General features: G+C 37.3%; 2 protein-coding genes across 8 annotated transcripts in view; one reads left to right on the top strand and one right to left on the bottom strand.

Moving 5' to 3' along the window:
- LOC117161664 (Fanconi anemia group J protein homolog) overlaps nucleotides 1-21,533 on the top strand; it is a 164,756-nt gene extending 143,223 nt beyond the window's left edge. For all 7 annotated transcript variants that reach the window (XM_076623651.1, XM_076623653.1, XM_076623648.1 and 4 more), the window contains 12 exons: nucleotides 3,644-3,694; nucleotides 17,588-17,717; nucleotides 17,793-17,894; nucleotides 17,975-18,068; nucleotides 18,414-18,638; nucleotides 18,714-18,947; nucleotides 19,315-19,626; nucleotides 19,991-20,299; nucleotides 20,600-20,932; nucleotides 21,001-21,197; nucleotides 21,270-21,321; nucleotides 21,394-21,533. In XM_076623651.1, coding sequence (XP_076479766.1) covers nucleotides 3,644-3,694; nucleotides 17,588-17,717; nucleotides 17,793-17,894; nucleotides 17,975-18,068; nucleotides 18,414-18,638; nucleotides 18,714-18,947; nucleotides 19,315-19,626; nucleotides 19,991-20,299; nucleotides 20,600-20,932; nucleotides 21,001-21,197; nucleotides 21,270-21,321; nucleotides 21,394-21,495 — 2,141 coding nt within the window. In that variant the 3' untranslated portion in view covers nucleotides 21,496-21,533. The remainder of the gene's footprint in view (nucleotides 1-3,643; nucleotides 3,695-17,587; nucleotides 17,718-17,792; nucleotides 17,895-17,974; nucleotides 18,069-18,413; nucleotides 18,639-18,713; nucleotides 18,948-19,314; nucleotides 19,627-19,990; nucleotides 20,300-20,599; nucleotides 20,933-21,000; nucleotides 21,198-21,269; nucleotides 21,322-21,393) is intronic.
- A 54-nt stretch (nucleotides 21,534-21,587) lies between these two features.
- On the bottom strand, nucleotides 21,588-22,490 carry LOC117161670 (coiled-coil domain-containing protein 86). The gene is made up of 3 exons (XM_033343378.2): nucleotides 22,189-22,490; nucleotides 21,907-22,111; nucleotides 21,588-21,806 (listed from the first exon to the last, which is right to left on the bottom strand). Exons 1-3 carry the CDS (start codon nucleotides 22,380-22,382, stop codon nucleotides 21,726-21,728), a joined length of 480 nt encoding a protein of 159 aa, XP_033199269.1. The 5' UTR covers nucleotides 22,383-22,490; the 3' UTR covers nucleotides 21,588-21,725.
- Between the last annotated feature and the right edge of the window lie 37 nt (nucleotides 22,491-22,527).

Genomic DNA, 22,527 nt, shown 5'->3' with positions numbered 1-22,527 from the left:
ATGATTTGGGTAGCTTTGGGGGTTAGTTTGGGGGTTAGCATTTTAATTGTAGCGGTGATTTAGGGATTTAGGTAATGATAGGTGACTGCGGGAAATTTGTTGAATCGTTTATCGTGGCTGGAGTTGTGATTCCAATAGGATGTGCGGAATTTCAGGACATCTTTTAATAGGATAGTTTAGAGGAGTAACCACATTTAGTATTTAGCTCTAGTGGGATTTAGGCGAAGATAAGTGACAAAGGGAATTTTTAGAATTGCTTATAGGGCTAGTTATAGCGATTTATTTGTAATGGGAATGGTGAGTGACGGAGAAAACTTTTTGGAGTTGATTGGAGGATTAGTTGGAACTAATATTTCTTTGTAGGGAAATTTAGATGAATGTTAGATGAAAGGAGAATTCTTTAGGGTTCGTTAGAGAGTTAATTATTAATATATACAAAAATATACGAAATATATATTACGCTCTTCGTAGGGCGAAACAAATTTCTTACATAATTATATAAAGAAGCAGCACAATGCATGAGAAACGAGAAAGTAAAGTGAAATGTGAGAAAAGTTTCCCTCGTGGAAAATTTTGGTAATGAAATTATGAATATTCCCGCGCGAAATCGATGTTGATAAATCTCGTTAAGGTGTTTGTTTTTTGCATTAAATCGGCGTTTATCGGGATCACGTATTCCAGTGCGAGCTGAATATCGGATGCAGTTTTGAAATCGCGTGCACGTAATTAATTCCAACGAAATTGTCAAAACTGATTAACACTCGACTCCGATTACAAATTCACCAGAAATTACCGCGGCGCGCCAGCTCGTTGGTTAATAAAACATTACCAATAATTAAGCAGTTCAGAATTCACATTGATCTCACATTGAACTCCATAAATTGAAAAGAAGAAAAAAGAGGATGATGTTGCAAACATTATCTTTTTAAATTTGCTTTGGAATTTCCTATTATTTATGTCTTCTTCTGGTAGTAAAGCAAATAATTTGCTTCTTTCTAAGAATTGAACGTTAATCGTGTACTTACGTAATGAAATTGAGAAATTAAGAGAAAGCTAAGTTGATCGGATTGACCGAGAGCCTCGATTCAGATTAACTAATTAAAATCATTTTACAATTTACGTTTCGTCACTTTCAAATCTATTTTATTACAACATTACAGTGAAAAAATCCTGGTTATCCTTTTTTATTTCAAATTTTGAACTACCCTCTGTAAAGTGCTTCATCCCTGCTTAATTCTCATATTCACCGTTCGAAATCAGCGAAACGGTTCATCGATAATCTCCCACAGTCATTCCACCCTGTCAATCCCCGAAACAACCCTTTCACTCAATCCTGCCTCTACGATCAACAAAAAAACCTACATCTATATCCCCTTCACCAGAAAACAACAAAACAAAGATCAATCTATAGTACTCGAAACACGAGTCTAGCACAAAAGGAAGCACGTAAAAGCAAGGTATGTCAACCACTCGATCTAGCACCCTTCCTAATCGTGCCCATCGTTTCTAAGTCAGTTTACATTCGCTCAATAACTCGTCTTTTTTCTTTTTCTTTTTCTTTTTTTCTTTTTCTTTTTTTCTTTTTTTATGGAACTTATGTTCCCAATGGTATATTGAGCCGCAAAGTGTTTTCTATTCGAGGGTCGTCGTGATCTTTCTAGTGGTGAAGGTTTTTAGCACTAATTAAAAACCAACTTGGAATTATATTCTGAGACACCTCTCTTATGTATTTTCTTTATCGTATTAAGAGAATTTTCATTCACAAAGGAGTTAAAGTTATTCGGTTATTATAGAGAAAAAATCGTGACTCAGAAGACATTATATTGAAAAGAAATGAAAATGAAAAACTCTGTTCTGCAATTTCTATTTTGTAACGTGTCTCTTTACCTTATCAAGAATATTTTTTATAGAACAAATGATATACCTTCTTGCAAAATTTTTCTTTTACGAAGAGATTAAAGGTTAGCTATTTCCCTATTATAGAAGAAGGTCGTGACTCAGGAAAAGATCATAGGACGCTCCATATTCAAATTACATAGAGCTAAGGAATTCTCTTCCGAGACATCTATTCCGAATGTGTTCTGTTCTCTTCGTTAAAAAAATTTATTTTTACGAAGAGCCGCGAGTTATTTCTCTATTATGGAAAAGGATCATGGCGCGAAAGTCGTATTAGAAATACGAAAACGAAGAAAAAATGTATCGTACCACGGTTTCTGTCGAAGTTACCGAGTTCTCGCGGAACAAGAAATTAAATCAATCCCGCGAGGCAAACGGGGGGTCACAAAAGGCGAAAGAGTGGGCGGCGATAGAAACGAAACTCTTCGCTGGGCCTGGAAGAAGTCTCACGAGGTCGGCCGGTAAAAAGAGGAGCGAGAGAGAAAGAGAGGTGAAGAGAGGCCACTGTGCAAAAGCTTTTCCCCCGGCCTTTGGTCGGCGGCCTTTGATGATCCCATGCGCTAGTACAATACGCGATCGTGCTCGTGCGCATTGCGATTAGTGTTTTTAATGCGCACATTGTATAAAGAGAAGGGCCCCGTTTCCCGTATCAGATGCGAGGTGGCCCACCGAGGGACCAGTTATTAGGCCTCTGACAGGCCCATAATCCCGTCGGCTCTCCTAACGAAAAATATAATGCCCATTAGCGGAGATCTTTTGAGAGGGTTGCCGTGTGTGTGCCTGCCCTGGGATATTTTCTTTTGCCTCCTACTACTCAGTTCAATTCCCTTCTCCTTTGATCTCTGTCTTCTTCTTCTTCTTCGTCTCTCTTTTTCTTTTTTTCTTATGCTCTACGGTAAACTAGTATTCGTCGTCTCGTTCCATTTTGCTACCCTTTGCCAGCTCTCGCTCCCTAGATCGAGTCTAGCTTTATATAGCCGATGCGTGCCACTGGGTGCTACCGGAAAACGCGTGCTAAGCGTTTCGAATGGGATCACCTCCGAAACGACGCTAATCTGCGGCTGCGATCTCTTTCGGGCATGTTGGCACTCTTTGACTCGTGATACAGCTACGTACGAGCACTTGGCGACGTGGGTTCTTGAAGTAACTGAAACGTTAACGTTAACGTTTAAGGACTTCCCTTTTAGGTACAGCGAAATAGTGGTTATTGCACTGTGGTATTCTAACTTTCTTATATTTAAGCTTGTATAAGGCTGGAACATTGTTGCACGTCGGTGAAACAACTTCAAACAAATTTTGCGGATCTCGATGTGCCACAGAAAAATATGTAATTTTTATAATCTTTACATATATGTCTTTATATTTGTAATTTTACGTCAATTTACGCGTTAATCAGTCGAAATAAATTTTTATGATTTTTTTCTGATTGCCAAATTAAAAGATATCTTTACGCATTTATTATGAGAATATTATTAGATTATGTCCGGTTATTGTTAACCGCTTAGTTGTTGCGATCTCTTTGAAAAACGTGTGCCTAAATTAAATTAAGTTACTTTTTATAAGCGACAGTATAATCCCAAAGCCATTCTGAGCCAAAGGGGTGACAATGGACAATTCAACACTCCCTTCCTATGAAATTACGATTAGTTTTGTCTAGCTAATTGCATAACTGATTTCAAACAGTATGTCACGATACGTGTAAATATAGCTCAAATTTCTAATATGCTCGATACTTTCTCTGTTCCAGCCGAAGTGCAGAACCAGAAACTGGAAAAGCAAATCCAGGAGGATATTTCACGTAAGTTAATCATGGTTAACCTAGTCGAAAATATGGTAACAGTTCGCGATGGAAAAAGGTTCTTTCGAAGCGGATGCAAGGCATCGTCCATAGCTTCCAGCCTCTTGCTTCCATTGTGCAGGGCCGACAGCAAAAGAACGAAGAATATTACGTAACATATTCCAGCTCGTTCAACCATGAAAACCCCTGTCGGTTATTATATTTAATAGACCTAACCGATTTTGCAACATCTGCTTTTCCCGCGTCGGTACAACGCGTGGCCGGTTTTTGAAAAGCGAAAGCTCGACCCGCATTGATTATCTCGAAAGGAAACAGGAACTTGTTTCGTTCAATTCTTGAAGCTGAATTGGACGACACGCCGTGAAAATAGTTTCCACACCCTCGAATAATTCTCAAATGAAGTTTCGTTCCTGCCGTTTTGTTGTTCTTTTTCGACTAAAGTGGAGGAATTAAAGAAAAATACGGAAAACGTTAGATTAAAGAAGTTCAGGAATTTTTCAACGATTCTAAATGTTTCTGGCATGTGGGAGGAAGAATTACTTTTTTTTCAATTACGTATTAATAACGCGAACCAATATTAATCGGTTAATCCTGGAGCATTTGATTATCGAAGTGTGTCCTTGATTTTCTGATAGAAGTAAGTTTGCAGTCCAAACCATATGATTCGTGGAATATTTATGATTAATTATATTTAACTATTTAATGTATACAGCAATTTTAATGGATAAAGTAACGCGTGCTCGTAATCAAAATTGTTTAGATACGGTAGATTCACATCGAACGGTAACAAATGCAAGTACGATCGTCATTGAAAATTGTACGGAAACGTGGGACACGAGGTCGAATGATTTTATTGTTAAATTAGAATGTTAAGTGATGTTGATGCACGGCCCGGCAGAGATGTAATGAATACCATACGCGGTTATTAATTCCGTCGATAATATGTAAAGCATATTAATGTTGCGAATCCGATTGTAGTTTCATTTCAATGACTACGAATGATAATGATGATCGTTAATTATGACACGAATTGCAAATCGAATGTCCTAAGGGGGCTTAGCAAGCACAAACAGATTGTCAATGCGTTCGTTTGATACCGTTTAATGCCTGCTAGCGCCGAAGTTGTCAAGAACAATCGCGCATTAACTACACGATCCGAATATTAGTAATTGATTTCTCCAATAAAGATAAATCCCCTCTTGCGACTATTTCATAAAATATCTCCAAATATTTCTTCCATCTCGTCATCGTTCGCTATTAAATTAAAATACAGGCTTCTCAAAAGCCAAACTGACCGACTCCGCTTTCTATAAAGTCCCCTATTTACGAGCCACGTACCTACGCGTGTGGTTACTGTTCAAAAAACAGAGGATATTCCTCTACGAATTTATTTATCACAAAGACGTGACACAAATAATCGCAAATTCCAAGTTAAATTTTAGAAAACGCTTGCATTTTAATCTCTGTAGCTGATCAGCATGGTCTCCGAGAAGCTCGTACGTTTCATCAGAAAAGTTTTCGACATTACGTTCGTCTCTACTAAATTCTCTAAATTCTCAGAGTAGGAACACTCGGTAGAAACAGGAAAAAAAGGAAGAAAAAAAGAAAAACTATTCGCACTTTCACTGGTCGTACTCGTAGCCCGAGATACATCGAACATGCTCGGTACACGTATCAGGGGCGAGCTAGCGAGCGCGCAGGGTGCGTAGAAACGCGCGCTGGGGTGAGTAATGTCGGGAAATGCAGCTAACGAAGTTTACGAAGACACTTAACGGAATTACGCCCTCGCTAGCAATGGCCTCTGCGAGTGCTGCTTTCCCTCCGTGTGTCGGTGAATTCCCTTCTCTCATAGTCTCTCTCTCTCTCTCTCTCTCTCTCTCTCTCTCCCTCTTCTTCCCTTTCTCTTTCTCTCCCTCTTGCCACCCTTCGTAGTCGTTTCCCTTTCTGGTGGCAGGGGATCCGTCGCGTTAATTACCGCGAGCGGAGGCAAGAAGCCGGGGAAAATCGCGGCGAGAGAGCGCATCATCGTCGTCCTCGGTGAATATAGTCCAGGAACAGGCGAGGCCTGGCTGGCTGGCTGGCTGGCTGACGAAAGGTCGTGGAAGGAAAAGCAGCTGCTAGAAAGCAGGGATGGGTGAGAGAGTGGCGTGGGTGGGCGACGTTGGGTGGGCTGAGGGTGACTCTCGGGGCGAAACGAGGGAGGTTGGCTCGGTTTTGCGTCGAAGAAGGGTGTTATTGACATGGTGGGTGTCGCGTCGTCGGCCATCTTGGCCTGCCTGCACCCTCTCCTCCGTTCAGAGTCTCTCTCTGTACCGAGCTCGATCCCCCCATTTCCCGTCTACCTTTCGCACCCTAACCTCTTGCTCGCTCACACAGCCCACGAACGAACGTTCCGTCTCGCTCGCGTCCAGGACATCCTTGTGTCCCCCTTGTGTCGAGTGACATTCGGGCTATACGCCCGGCCTAACCTGCCCGACAGACGCCCTGGGCCACCCTTTTCGACCAACCCCGGCGACGAGCTCCGTGGGTCCCGGGGGTTGCTTGTCGCCATGGCGACCGAACCCTCCTCGCCCAACCCCCGTCGACCAAACACCGGTTCCTGTCCCTCGGTACACACTTCCCTCTTCGTTTCTCGCTGTCTCTTTGCTTCCTCCTCGAACCATTTCCTCCACTACGATTTTTCGTTTTCTCCAAGGGGTAGTATTAGTGCTACAAGTTTGCTGTAGTATAGTGGTAGATCATCCGCGATTCTTCGAATTCTTGCGCCGTACACTGTTCCACGTTGAAACTCTCTTCGATCTCGTCTATTTTATGAGCTTTCATTTTGTTCTGCTTTCTAATGAGTTTTATAGTATCGCAAAGCTCTTTATAGTTTTCAAAGTTTTTCTTTCTTCGAGTAGGGACAGCATTAGCGTTAGTGGTATTAGTTGACGTAGAATTCCTGCGTCATACACCTCATCGCTGATTACTCGTTTTTTCTATCTTCATCTATTTCCTGAGTTTTAATTTTCTTCTTCTTTCTAGTGATTTTCTTACTACTTGGCCGCTTTTCGGTCATTCGAATTCTTGCACCATTTCCAACTTTCCATTTTGTTCTTTCTAATGGTTTTCTTAGAATTGGATGGTTTTCCGTCATTTCCCGATTATTCCCTTCCTCCAAGCAGAGCTAACGACAGTAATCGACATATGTACCGATAGATCATTCACGATTCTTCCAATTCTCCTCCCGTCCATCTTATTCCTTCAAACTTGTCCATTTTCTGAGTTTTAGTTTTCTGTTCTTCCATCTGATGGTTTTTCTGCGTTTTTCTTTCCGACCGGTTTTTCATCCCTTTTTCTTTCCGTTCAACGTAATATCGACGTGGTTGCCAGGTTCTCTGTGTCTCATTTTCACTCGGAGCTAATGTTTTCTTGGTTCGAGAAAAAGTAATATAGCTGGGAGAAAAGTATTTCCAACGCTGAAAGTATTTCTTTGCCTCCCCGATCCCATCCCACTTTAATCCCAACGCTCCTCTCGCTACTTTTCCTTTTATTTATGTATTTGCTCGACCTATTTCTTCACTTTCCGCCAGTAACCGTATCTCGATCCGACTAAGGCAGGCATTTTTCTCCCCTGCGTATTTGCTTTGCCCTTAAGCATTCTCGATTAGAAACTTCGGCTCTTTTCTCATCTTTTCTTCGTTTCTTATTTTCTCGTTATTTTATCAAAATAGTTTTGATATTCTTCTTAAATCTTATTAGATCGCAACATACAAAGATTTTTACTTTTTTACTATTCATTTTCATTGATTACTACGATTTAATGAAGTATCGTTAATTTTTTTAAGGCCGTTAATTTTCGAAAGATACTTTTGTTCTAAACTTTATCGAATCTGCATAGATACACAGTTCCTTTCGTAAATACTAGATGTTATTAAAAAATCGTTAGCAACTTAGCTAACAAGCAAAAATCGTATTACAACTTTTGAAATTACAATTTCCTTTAGAATCTCAAAGTATATAAAGGAAACCTCCTAATATAGCTACGATTTTGTCTCATCCGTATCATTTTCATCTCATCGATCGTCTTGTGGTATTTGCATTGTTGAATTTTCCGTTGTATTTGTCCCACGTGTTTCGTAAATAATTCTACAAACTGGATTCGGATTCTTGGCATACTCCTTTGAATTTCTCATAACCGATTCGTCCACTTCTCATCGCAGCTTCTCACATCGAATGGTTTTTCAGTGAGAAGTTTTGGCTGAACGATTTTTTATTTAAATTTCTCATAAACTCTTATCGATAACCGTACGCTTACGAACGTACGCTTTTCTCGACGCAATGCAGATTAAGAATCTGGAACGTTCAAACGTGCATCTCATACGTTACAACGTAATGCACTCTCTTTTTCTCAATTTTTCCTCTTCCGCGTTCTCTTCATCCTTGCAAAGGCAACGCACACAGGGATGAGGTCACTGGGTGGTTGTAGAAGCAGAGGCTCGTGCTAATAACGTTTCTGTACGACACGGGGGATGCTATCCCGGATGCCGCATTCTCGTCGACTCTTTGCCTGTTTTCTTCACGGAACGAGGAGGCCTCGATCGCCAGCAACCCCCTTTGTTTGGCCGCCTCCACTCGCTCGGTCTTTTCTACGCCGTGAACTATTGCCGAGGATTGCGATCACGTCGCCCCTATTTGCCCAGGAATGTAATGATTCCACGTTGCTTTTATTCCGCCAAAGAAATGGCGTATATTCAACCACCATTCGCGTAGCTTCCATTGCTGCAATTTTAATTCTTTCTGGCTTTACGTGGAAAGACAGACAATTGATGTTCCATTTCATTCATTTCCTTACAATTTAGTCTTCTGTACCATGAATTAATTTTAGTACGTCAACAGGTGAAAATTTAATAAAATTGGCTCTTTTGACATCTTTTTATTTAGACATAATATGATCGAGATTCTCAAATAGAGGAATTGAAAATAATACTTTTCATTGTGAAATATTAATTGAAACGTAGGATATCCTTTTTGCGTTATAACTTAGAGTAGCTATTTTTTTAGTATCGTTGCTATTGTTAATTTTTTGCCGTTAATTTTTTGACGTGGCAAAATTTTCAAGGATTGTCATGACTAATTATCTCATAATTTTTCAAACTACAATTTTTCAATTTTAAATAGCAAATATTAAGAAGTCCTTTCCGTTGTTTTATTGTTTCATAAATTTCTGTTTCATTCTCGACTGTGCGAATAATTCTACGGCACACTGTAGATAGATTATTCATTACTGAATTATGAACAGCTTTTGAAATGGCCACACAGAATCAATAGATAAACTGAAAAAGGCTATTGTTTCATTCGCTATTGATAATTCAGGGGTTGTTTTAAGGTTCTCCATCTATCTATATCGTACTATAATTGTTTCCAAGAAACAAAGGGAAAATTTGCGAAAGAAAAAATAAAAGATAGAGTAGTTTAGTAAAATTCTATATGAACAGAAGAGAACGAGGGATAATAAGAGGATCTGAAAGAAAACGTTCTTTTATTCCGTATTGATAATCTAGGAATAGTTTCGAAATTATTTTCCATTTAGATACGTATTGTTGAAGGAAAAGGAGAATAACAGGAAATGTCACAAAATGGTTTTATTTGGAAAATTAATTTTGAATATTGTAGTCCATCAGAAGAGGAATAAGATTCAGTGAATTCGACTGCACTGTTCATAAAATGAAATTTACATACTTACAATTAGTCGTCATAAGAAAGGAATGATTGATAAAACGAACTCTAATATGATTTATAAAATATTTTTATCCGTGTTTTGTTCGAGTACAGAGTGAACATTTCATGTTTTTAACCAGTACCTACACCAAATCTTTAATGCTGTCTTATGCAGAAATTTCGAAGCATCATAATCGTTATAATTTGATAGTTTTGCAATTCTCATAAACGAAATGTGTCACAGTTATAAAACTGTGAAAATGACGAAAATGACGACATTCGTCGTTTTTCCCTTGCTCTTCATATATAGTTAGGTAGAAAAATAAATGGACAGGCAGTAAGAATAGATATCAGTGAAAATATCAATCTCTATTAATTATTATAATATTTAGTAGTATATAACAAATAAAAACTTAAATAAAATTACGTATGTAAAATACATACAATAAATTCAAAGCGTCGCACAACGTTGAATATTGATTCTATATACTTGCATTCATTCGGAATTCTAATTTGTTCTAACTGCATTCGAATCACAGGCGAATAATTAAGCGAAAGAAGAAAGAAAAAAAGAGAAAAATCTCGCGAATTAATCAACGAGCTGGCGTCGACCCCATTCGGGCGCAGCATCGCAGAAACGTTCGCATTGAAATTGCCGCGTTTTCGCGATGCACCCGCTGCGCGAGCGAATTGCAAAACGATCCGGCGACACAATGCCGGCGCCGATGTGCGCGACATATGGACACGATGCACCCGTAAACTACGGCGAATCGTTTAAATTCCCGTAATTCCTTTGTCAACGGCCACGGCATCGCAGAATTTCTAATCCATCCCTAGCGGTACAATGGCCACGATCGATTCCTCTTTCTTTCTTTTTTTTTTTTTTTCTCTTTTTCGTTTATCGCCTGCCGACAAGAACAAAGAAAGGAGAAGGAAAGAATCGTTTCCAGGTATTGCGTTTCGAAAAATCGAAGATAAGAAACAATTCGTTATCCTAGTTCGTGACTGTGTTAACTTCGTTTCTAAAAAAGAATCCAATTCACTGATCCACATACGTCTCATATTATAAAGAATACATGTAGGGAAGAGTCGTACAATACTTAATTAACTGCACTATAGATAGAGAATAAATGAATGCTATAATTCTGAGCAACAATCTATTTCGGTCAAATAGTAAGTCAGACGTCATCTACCAAGTATCTCGATCTCAAAATATCTATTTTTGAGTGTTCTTTTTTTTTTGTCGTTCTATCCTACTCTAAAATATCGATGAAACACTGTCTCCCCTATTCGGTCCCGAAGGAAAGAATAAAAAGGATTCTTGCTTAAAAAAGAAGAGATCGCCTCGACAGAACCGATAATTGGGATCCCGGATCGCGGCTTCTTCCGGTGTTCTTAACGCGATATTCCAGCCAGGCGGGGAAAAACGAGCAAGAAAAATACGAGGTGAACCTTGGAGAGGAGCGGTGGTTTCTCTCATCGAAGAGGACTTAGAGTATTTGTTGTCGACGACAGACGAGGAAGAAAACGAGAAAGGGCGGAATGGCTGGGGGTTGGGGTAGTGGAAGAAAGTCGAGGACCAATTAATTCGTGGCTGCGGCTTGATTTAGCAAATCGTTGCTAATTGGTTGGATTGCGGTGCCTCGCGAAACTTTATGGCGAGCCGAGACAAAAGCCATATCGATAGAGACCGAAATCCCCCTGCTAATAATCTCTAATTCTCTGGACAACTTCGGACAAAAGGAAGGCCAGGGTGAGGCTGCTCCAACTTTCGATAAATTCGTTTACGATATTACGATGCCAATCATATTTTAATTTATCCCCTCGTATTCCTCGTTTTTCTTTCGTTTTGCACAAAAATATGTTGATATTTATCCCTTTCTGTGTCGATTAATCGACGACGTGCTGCGATAATTGAGACAAAAATAGGAAAAAATACGGATATTTTGATGGATAACGATTAAGAAAACGTTTCGTTTCTAAGAAGTAAAAATTCAGATCTTTTTCAAGAGAGATAGTTTCGAAGGGAGTTTGCTAGTAACTCAGGAGCAAACTAGTTTCGCACGAATTTTGAAAAATGGTTATTTACCCATTGTTGCTTAATCCCGCTACGTTCCTTGACCTATGATATTTTAAAAATTATCTCTTGTTCGAACAAACTGGAAGAACATGTCATTGGCATGCGTGTTCTCGTTTCAATTTTACGTTCGACATCTTTTCAAAATGTTACGAAATTAGAACATATTTTTCGTTTCTTTAAATGAGAGAAAAATTGACGTAGAAGTATTCGCGTATATTCCTCGCGTATCATTCTTTTCATCACTCTACACACACGTTCATGTTCAAGTATACTTGATAAATTTTCAAGCTCGACTTTGTCGAAAACTAAACTTTAAATGAACAAATTTTATTCCATATTTCGTTCTTATTTTTCCATGGAAGAATCATCTCGTACCCATTTGTGCATGTTATTCGACCACACCCTGTATATTCCAATATTCTCTCCAAGTAGCGATTATGCTTACGATAACAGATATTAATTATCCTCCGCAGCAAATCGTACGAACGATCCACAGGCTAGAATCGAAGAATCGACCGCTTTATGCTCGCGGAATCAACTGTTTATTTATTCGCGATATACGTGAACGAGTATGCGCGAGATACGGAGCGAGTGATCGACGTGAAACGAGTTCATTCATACTGGCCACGATGAATGGGAATGAAATACGCAACGGGACACGACACCGTATTGTTCCTCTTGGATTTTCTTCTTTTCCATTTTTTCTGCTTCTTCCTTCTCGGCCAGAATTATTCGCAAAGATAAGAAGCGGCACAGTGGACGATTCATTTGGGGGTCTCTCAATAACGCGCGATATCATCGAACGCATCTTGACCTCGATTTCGTTCCAAACAAAGGTCGTTCTCCGCGATTAAATATCAATTAAATCCTCCTCGATCAATGGAAAATACGAGCGCATATTTCTGCGTTCGATTTTCATTTTTAACACAATCATACCGTTTTTATGGTCAATGTTTTGTTTGATAATTTTAATTCAGGGAAGAAGAGGGGATGGATCGAATGAAAGAGTAGCGCGATACTTTAACGAATCGACGAATGGAAATGAGAGCCGATGGTTAATTGGTATAATTGCTTGCCGGAGGAAGCTCGGTTTACGCGCCGTATAATAAATTTCAAAATATCGCCACGGTGATACGAATTAACTCGTGTGGACCGAGAATCAAATTAATTGCCGGATTCGAGCGGTCTCGTTGACATTTTCGCGCGCCAAACTGATGATCTTCGAATGCAACACTTTTCTCGCGTATCGCTTTTCGACGAGGTTAATTCCAATTTGAATTTGTACATCGTATAATTAAGTACAGCGAGTAACTTTGATATTCGAATACCGCACAGTTTTTATTATCTCATATTGTAATTTCGTTCACCATCAGCAAAATTGTTTCAATTCATTTACGCAATGAGTTGCATCAACTGTAGTTCAATCTATCTCGTTAGAATAATTTATTGGAGCTTTTAGCGATCAGTATTTTTTATTTATACCGAAAATGTAAACTTTTAGCGGTTACACTGGCTACACGTAAGCAGCTAAATTTATTTAGTTAAAATAATTTAATAGTACAAGGTAGTAAAGTGTAATTGTTAAATTTATTTATTTCACTTAGAAATTTACGATTCTAGCAATCATACTGCCACCCATAAGTATTAATACTTGTGCTGTGCCTAATCAGAAGTCGAATGCTTTCTGTTACTTTTGTGATCTACTTTTATTTTATTTTATAAACTTGTTTTATAACTGCAAATGTTTGAGAAAAATTCATATTTTTATAGATACAATTCTGACGTTTTTTGTAAACTAATTTGCATGCATTTTGCATACATCGTTTGATAAGATAGTGTCGTGAAACTATTGCTATTTGTGGATCTATGGATCGTTTGTTGGAGTAGGTTAACGTTCGCGTTCTACTTTACAGAGAATGTAACAGAAACTTTGTGATGATACTTTAAAACAAACGAAAAATGGAACATCTCGACGAGAAGGTTCTTAAAGTAGGTCCTTGGGGCAAGTTGAGATTATTCTCCCTCAACACGGAATCCTGCACGAAATCGATGCTTCAAACATGACTGATAATTTATATCGAAACTGTACATTTGTATCAAACCAAAAGGAAAAGAGATACAAAATCTTAATGAAAAATTTTATAAAATCCAACCGCGTTATAGTTTACTCGTCGAAAGCGATGATCAAAGAAATCACAAGTGAAGAAAATTAATCAAATATCCATATCATATTCGAAACTCGTACAAGTAGATACATCGAATAAATTGAATTCGATCCACTGCATCCGAAACGATCGAAGAAATCACAGAAGTCGAGAGATTCGAAATCGCGTTCTATTCTATTAATTCTAGCAGATCACACTGTTTGTAAGTCGTAAGTTAACGAACAAAGATATTTCCTTTGTTGCTTTTTTCTATTCACTTTAATTTTTCTATTCCATTAAAGTTCTCTCGATAATAAATCTATACGAGATGTAAATCGCTTCGACGATTTTGTACAGAAAAATAAAGAGGTGACTCATGAATGGAGGGTTAATCGCGTATTAGCAAAATCGTGGAGGTTGATATCAAATAAATCGAATTCGGTTCAATCGAGCGCAGAAAAGGTGTTCGACTTTTCATTTTCGTCGCTGAGGAACAGCTCGATGGGCGAAACGAGGGACGAAGAGGGGAAGGGTGGTTTTGATCGTCGATAGGAGGCACGGTCGCGGCTGGCTGATTGTCGAAGGGGGTGAGAAGAGAGAGGCTAAGACAGGAAGAAGCGGGACGGGGCCAATCAGAGCGGGGACTTTGAGGGTGTCGTTGCCTGGCAACGAAACACACCCCAACACCCGAGGGGAGAAAACCCCGAGGGGTATCATCCAGCGATACAGTCGACGCCGAAAGTTATCGCACCCCTGAGAGACGCCCCCTTTAACGTCGCCATCGAATTACGCCCTCGACGTCCGGACACTTGCGGGTTGTTGCGTTCGTGCCAGCCAAAAGGGATCGATGGAGACGTCGAGGACACGCTTCCACCTCGAATTCGTTCGAAAATGGTTGTTCGTTAAGCCGGAATTTTCGATAGGATAGTCGATATCGGCTGGAATTGCTTACGGAGGCATAAACTGAGAAATTATTAATTATTTACACTGTACATGGTATCGTCCCGTTTATGCCAAAACCATGAACGTGTAAATTTCCGCTTAAAAAAATAGATTTTGAATATCCTTTTCTTGTTCTTATTGTTAGCTATTTGTTCATAGCTATAGGATGTTAGTTATAAATGTACTAACGTTTGAATAAAGTTCGAGGAAATTATTGACAAATTTGTTTTATAGATTACTTTACTATGGGAATAATTGGAATTTTGTGTTTGTCCTGTAGATTTTTTTCTATGAAATAAATATTTGTATTTGTATGTAAGTGGTTCTCTAAAGTAGGATTATTTATTCATATTGGTATTTAACTTTTCATTTCTTTGCGTTTGGAGTGAATCATTTATGAAAATGGAATTGTATTTTAAAGGATTGTAAAAGTAGGTGTTATAACATACGTATATGAGTTATTAATTATTTACACTACGGTGTACGTATTATAATTTGATTTCATTGTATTAATTTTTTAAATCTCCTTTTTGTTCAACAAATATTTTCGTCTTCATAGGTCGTTTTGTATATCACGTTGAAACTTAAGATTTTCTCCTTCATATACGGATATTGAATATCGAATATTGATGGAGACATCGCTTCGAGGAAATGGCTCGACGTGGAATTCGTTAGAAGATGATAGTTTCGTAATTAAAATGTGTATTTTTTAACTTTTATGTATTTAATGTGGAAACGACACACTTTTTACATTTCATTCTAAATATTTGTCATTTTAAATTTCCAAGAAAAATTTTCGTGAGAAGCGATAAAATAAAATCAGATACTTTATGATCGTCCTAAATTAATAAATAATCTTATCACACAATGTTACAATACGTCTATGTAGAAACTCACGAAGAATCATTAAAATAATGTCGATTAATATTCATAATAATACCACCTCCAAAACGGGATCTTCGTATCCTATCGACATTGGTTCAACCACCCACAAATACAATCTTAAAATACAGTCTAAAGACAATCTAAAATATATTATGCACACAAAATATCGATATAAAAATAAAATCTCATCGATGTTACAAAACGTGCCTGTATAAAGACGATGTAAACGAACACAAAAATAACATCTACATCGGTAGAAGTTCATCCACCTGCTGCTCGAATCTTATCAACGTCAAATATCATCCATCACAGTACCGCGTCCTCAATCACGAAGTGGCTTCACCTCGCATTCCTGCTCGTCAAACATCATGTCAAATATCATTCATCAAACTACCCCATCTGCATCGAGAAATGGATTTACCTCTCGAAAATCTTCGAATACCCCGTGAAGGACCTCTGCCAGTGATCTTCGTACGCGTTCGTCGAAATCCGCTTACGAATAAACATCTATTTCATTGGCTTTTCACTGTCATTTCACCATCATTTCTATTTTTCTGACTCGAAGCAAACCGAGGCACGCGAAAGGATTAAAACCGCCCCTTCTCCATCTTCTTCGGCCCCATCTGTGCGTTTCCTTCGAGTAGCTTGGTCCCTTTTGTCGACATCCAGCGAGAGGGTGGATTAAACCACCCCTATTGATCCCGCTCAATGGATTCCCTGCCCTTTCACCTGCCACCGATCCCGCTGTTTTGACATTCCTCTCGCTCGTCTCCTCGTCTCGTTTTCACAGGCATTAATAGAACAGAACGAGCGAAAACGAGAGGAGAGATGATCTCTCTCTTTCTCTCTCTCTCTCTCTCTCTTTCTCTCTCCCTGTCTGTATTGCGGAGAAGAGATCCTTTTCAACGGCGAGGAACTTCCTAAATAAGCGTAATCCTTTTCAGTTAGTCGAGCGCGCCCCTTAGAAATCGCTCGCATCGAGGATGCGCCCGGGGATCATGCGAATTCGATGAAAGATTCCTGTCCCTTTTCCGACGTTTCGCCCCTTGGCCTCGTTTTTATTTTCTTTTTTTCTTCTTCTTCTTCTTCTTTCTACTCTCCGTTTCTTTTTTTTTTTTTTTTGTTCTTTGTGATCTGAAAATGAATCGGCGGATTTTTGCTTATTTCTTATTCGGCTTCCTCATTGTGTATAAATGGCGCGGGACTTGGAATGTATAAGGGAAGGGGTTGAAAAGGGCTGAGATATAGCGGATATAGATTTGAGAGCTACTTTTTATTGTACGAGATTAGGAAATTTCTTGAGAATGTGATATTTTTTATTGCAGTTGCTTTTTCTACTTTTTACGATGCACGAACGAATCGGCGGATTTTTGCTTATTTCGCATTCGGCTTTTTTTATTGTGCACAGGATCTTGGAATATATTACTATGAACGATCGGGAAGAAATATTCCAAGTTTTCGAGAAATCTTCAGGGAAAAATTCGTAATTTCTTTAATAATCTTTGCGTAGAATTTCTTTCCACAAAAATGTTAACATATAAGGAAAGATATGAGAGAAAGGGTTGAAGAAGATTGAGATGTAGCGCATATAAATTTCAAATTCACAAGCTTTTCCAATGGAATGATATTTGTTGTTATATAGTGTTTTATTGTATTTTATTATACTTCGCACCTTTGCTTATCTTTGTATTTTTATCGTATATAAATAAACAAATTCAAAGTGTATAAGAAGACGCAGGGATTGGAAGAACATTAGATTAAGGAGGATATAGATCTGACAGATTCTTTTTAAATTTTTTATAGTAGTTTTAATAAGGAATCAATTCTTTAATAAACGAAATGAAACAAAGCTTCTAGAAATAGAAAGAAAATTTATATATAATTTGTATTTTTTTGTATTATCGTATTTTTGGGCGCAAGAGGTGGAAGAAAGAGCTGGAAGGTTTTGAGTTAATAACACGAGTTCTTCGGTTGATAGCGGATAAATTGTAAAAAGGGTGGTTGCAGAAGGAAGATACTTACCGAAGAAAAGAATTATTGACATACCTTTTCTCTCGTAAAAGAATCTCAAGTATAATTTCTTGAACTCAACGACGGTAAAGGACAGATTTAAATATTTTTATCAAGCGGAATTTGTTTCAGGGGACTGCAAATCAACGACGTCGCACGAAAACAATGGAGAAGATCTTCCTGAAAGCTCGAGTACGAAATGTACGGACTATTGCGAAGACTATGACGAGGAGGAAGATTTCGAGGACTCGTATGAAAAATCGTGAGAATTACTCCAACTTCGTAACCAAATTGTTCAGTTCGTTTTTGTTAGTATAAATGTATATTATCGTTTTAGAAAGAAGATAAAGATATCAAAAATATTCTACGGTACGCGAACGCACAAGCAAATCGAACAGGTTGTAAGGGAATTAAGGAAAACTTCGTACAAGCACAAAAAGTAAGAAGAAGTTTTTCAGTAGCTTACATTGGAAGGAAATTTCTAATTTAATTGCTCTTTCTTTTTCTTCTTTTTCTTAGAATGACTATTTTGAGCAGTAGAGAGCACACTTGCATCCAAGAGACTACGAAAAATAAAACTGAGCTCTGCAACGACCTGTTGGACACTCAAAATGTTTGTTTTCACTCAGATCCCGAGAACTAATCGACTTTCTGATTGTCCGTGGAATTTTTCGAAACTGCCTCCAACGCTTTGACTCTATTCTAATTTTGTAAAAAGAATCTTCGTGAACAAATCTCAAGTTCTAATTTTCGAAGAACTGTTCCAATGTTTCAAGACAAGGAAATCTTCGTGGAAAAATTTCAACTTCCTAAATTCCAAAGTTTCCAAAATTTCTTCGATAATCTTTCCAAACAATTGCTTTGCGTAAAAATGTCCTCCAGACGAACTTCTACATTTTGTCCCCTACTTCGAAGGCGAATTTTCCAATGTAATTAAAAATGCAAAAAATTCTTGTAGCACAAAGGCTGTCCGTTTTACAACGAATCCAACAAAAAGACCATTGCAACGTTTCGCGGGGTGAAAAGTCGAGGTTTGGACGATATATGGGACATCGAAGACTTGGTAGCCATCGGGAAAAACGAAGGACTGTGTCCATATTTTGCCGCCAGAAGTTTAGCGGAACACGCGGACATTATTTTCTGCCCTTATAACTACATCGTCGATCCCGATATTCGTGAAAGTGTGAGTCTATTTATTAAAATAATACGTAGAAAATATTCTACTGAAGTTTCATAGAATATCTTATAATTGATTCAGATGCAACTCGATGTGACCGGCCATGTGATTATCCTGGACGAAGCTCATAATATAGAAGACATCTGCAGAGAAGTTGCAAGCGTTAGTTTTCGCGAGGATCATCTTACAGCCGTTGCGACTGAATGTGAATCTCTTATGAAACAAAGAGCTGCAGATTCCGAGATTTATGAAACTCTTCAAACGTATTCCCTCAAGCTGGTGCATTTTCTGAAAATCACGGTCGTCGATAAAGTCGTAAGCCTTTTGTTAATTACTCAAGAAATTATTTATACAATAAAATTACACGACCGCTTGATTATAATATCAAAATACGTATGGTATATCTATAGCACTTCAATCCAGTTTTTAATTGAAGATATTATACCTTGTTATGTATTTTATTATGGTATCTAATTAATCTAATTGAAATTCCACAATTATTTAGTATTTAGTTCATTTTTAGTTAATCTAATTTCAAACTATTTAATACTAGAGAAATCTAATCTATTAATTCTTTTACCACATTCATTTTAACTCAATTTGTAAAACTATTGTTTCGAACAGTTAAATATTTTCTAAAGATCTTCCTATAAAATTGCGATATAGTAAATTCTGTTAACAGGGCTATAACAGCGACAATCTTTCAAGTCCGTACTGGACCGGTGCAGAGCTGTTGGAATTATTTAACATGAACGGTTTAAACGAAGCCATGTATACCATGTTCCTGGGTGCGTGCAACGCAGCAATTGCAGATTCGAATAGAGCGAAAGAGGAGAGGAGAACATTGCAGAGAGTGTTACAGCCGGTCATTTCACCCACTACTAAGAAATTAATTGAACAACTAATGTTCACTATACGGATGATCACTTCTAGCGAATACATGAACGACTTTAGGGCCTGTGTAACAGAAACCACAGTAAAGGATTTCAAATACGTAAGTGTAAAATTGAAAATCCGTTTTTTACAATTGCGTCTAATTGAAGAAAATGAAATAAAGTTACAAGGCACATATAAATTATTTTTCCAAGTTATGGGTGAAAAAAATAATTTGAAACAGAAGAATTCTCTAAGACGATTATTTTAAGAAATTGTGCAACCGCCAATGATATTATATTTAGGATTTAGGAATCAAAAGATGATAAATTTACTTTTTTAAAATCTACAAATTCTTTATATTCTCTTATTTTAAAATATTTCAGATCCAATTGATTTAATAGAATTTAAAATCTCTGTTCCCCTAAAAAAGATTGTATTTAAAAGGAAATCACAGAATTTCTGATTTCTTCCCAAAATCGCAGGCTATGGAGAATACATGGTTGTCATCGAAAGTGTGTACACAGCGTGCACGAACCTTGAAACTACTGTGCATGAATCCGGGTGTGACATTTGCACCGCTTGCTCGACAAGCGCGCTCTATAATCCTCGCGTCCGGTACCCTGAGTCCGACTACGTCGTTCCAAAGCGAATTGGGAACGTCATTTGCACACGTGCTCAACACCGGCCACGTGATACCCAAGGAACAAGTTTACGCAATCTGCGTACCTCAAGGACCGAATGAAGTTAAACTAAGGGCGAATTATCAATCTGTGAACAGCTGGGCTTTTCAAGTATGTTATGCATATATACTTCCTTCTTTATAATTGTAATAACAAAATTACACATTTTCTCTTGAGAATAGTTTAACGTATTCACTATTGCATACTAAAATTCGACCTTTCAAGTATTATGTCGCTTTCTTTACAATTTTATTTAACTTTTGATAAAATTTCTAATTTCCCTTTATATAATAATTTAGCACTTATAATAAAATCACTTTTTTAGTCGTTGCGTTACTAAATTGGAGATTTTTATTATTTCAAAGTATTGTCCTGTTCTGTTTGAGATAGCTGATATATGATTTTTTCCAGGATGAACTAGGTGCAGTATTGTTAGATGTTTGTGAGTCAGTGCCACATGGAATCCTTTGCTTCTTCTCATCTTATAACGTGATGCACACACAAATGAAGAGGTGGATAAGTAATTCCATTTGGACGAAAATCACCAGTGTGAAGCAAATCTTCATAGAACCACGCTATGGTGGTGATCTTAAAGATATCATGTATGAATATCGCCAAGTGATAGAACAGACATCTGGTAAACGAAGAGGAAAAATCACTGGAGCTTTATTTCTGGCTGTCTTCAGAGGAAAAGTAGCAGAAGGAATTGATTTCAAGGATAATGAAGCACGTTGTGTCATTACTGTAAGTTTCTACTACTTAGACCGTTTTAATAGAATTGAAAAGAACAAATTTACAATATTGTTGTTTAGGTTGGAATACCATATGCAGTAAGGAAAGATCCTGTGATTGATATGAAACTGAGTTATAATGATACGAACGTTAAGAAAGGATTGTTGAAGGGTTCAGAGTGGTACAGTATACAAGCTTTTAGGGCATTGAATCAAGCTTTAGGTCGTTGCTTGAGACATATTAACGATTGGGGAGCTGTATTGCTAGTCGATGAAAGGTTGTTGATAATTTAGCAGAATATAAATGAAAAGTTTTTGTTAGAAGTATGATTAATTCGTTTATTCTTTAGGTTTCTGATGCATGAAAATAAGGAAAATCTCCCAAAATGGGTCAAAACAATGGTAAATTTTTTAGCATTTTAACTTAGCATTGCTTTAATTGCTTTAATAGTTTCATTAATGATTTATTTTCAGTGGGTCAACCAAAATGGATACAACTTGAGAGAGAATCTTAAAGACTTTGTATCAAAACAAAAGGCAAGAGAAGAAAAACAATTAGGAATTACAAACAGTTAACGAAACTGGATAAATTAAGAAATATGATGATATTTAATAAGATTACGTACGTGTTACAAATTGTGATAACATTTAAAAAGTATATACATATATTCAATTTAAAAACTGTATTTGTAAACGAAATGCATATTTTGTTGATATATCACATGATATTCTAACTTTTACCATTAATGACATAGTCTTAGATTTTATATACATCACAAACATTAGTTTCAACAAATCCTTTTTTTCTACAGATTGAGCGTATCTCTTTTTTGTATCATTCTTAGATGTTTTTTCTTAATCTTCTTTAATTTTGCAGTATTTGTAATCTATAAATAAACGTTATATTTAATCGTAATTTTACATTTTTTTAAATTACTAATTTAATTTTATACTGGAACAATTGTAATTATTAACAATGACACTTACAACTTGTACAACTTCACCCTTCTTCTCATTTTCCTTTGTGCGTTTTAGATTAGCCCTCCTTCTTTCTTTCTTTGCCTCCTTTTCTGCTTGTTTTTCTGCCTTTATCGCTCTTGACATTTCTTTAACGTGTTTTAAATCATCCCTCAATTTTTGTTTCTTGTCAAAGGACAATCGTATGCCTCGTGTTTTCACGATAGATGAAAACCTGTTTATAAAACAAACATAGCCTTTAAGGTTAACCTCAACAAAATCAGATATATTTTTCTTCTTTATTCTACGAACCTCTTCTTTTGTTCCTTCCATATCCTACCAGACTTTGGTTTACCTTTTGGAATTTGTTGCTCGAATGATTTTTCTTTCTTAGCTTTTACTTTTTTCGTATTATTGGTAATAATTATATTATTTGTGTCTGCAATATCAGACAATTTGTCACTCAATATTTCTTCTGCTGTGGTTACTTTTTCGTCAGTCGTCATTTTTCATTAATAATTTTATTTCAATAACAGTATTATGAACAAATATTGCTTTTCTACCAGTAAACAATTAGAATAGGTTATGTATCCACGTGGTTACGAGCACCATATTGGAAATGGTCCTAATAAATTAGAGACATCTGTCAAC

The sequence above is a fragment of the Bombus vancouverensis genome, chromosome 13 (genome assembly GCF_051014615.1).
Source record: "Bombus vancouverensis nearcticus chromosome 13, iyBomVanc1_principal, whole genome shotgun sequence".
Taxonomy (NCBI): Eukaryota; Metazoa; Arthropoda; class Insecta; order Hymenoptera; family Apidae; genus Bombus; species Bombus vancouverensis.
This window is presented reverse-complemented; position numbering and strand designations above follow the sequence as displayed.

Bases quoted from the DNA above. Each gene is read 5' to 3' on its own strand.
- LOC117161670 (XM_033343378.2), bottom strand. From the start codon at position 22,382: ATGACGACTGACGAAAAAGTAACCACAGCAGAAGAAATATTGAGTGAC. The intron at 22,112-22,188 runs GTTCGTAGAATA...TTTTATAAACAG, and splicing joins TGGAAGGAACAAAAGAAGAG to GTTTTCATCTATCGTGAAAA. The intron at 21,807-21,906 runs GTAAGTGTCATT...GTTTATTTATAG, and splicing joins AGGGTGAAGTTGTACAAGTT to ATTACAAATACTGCAAAATT.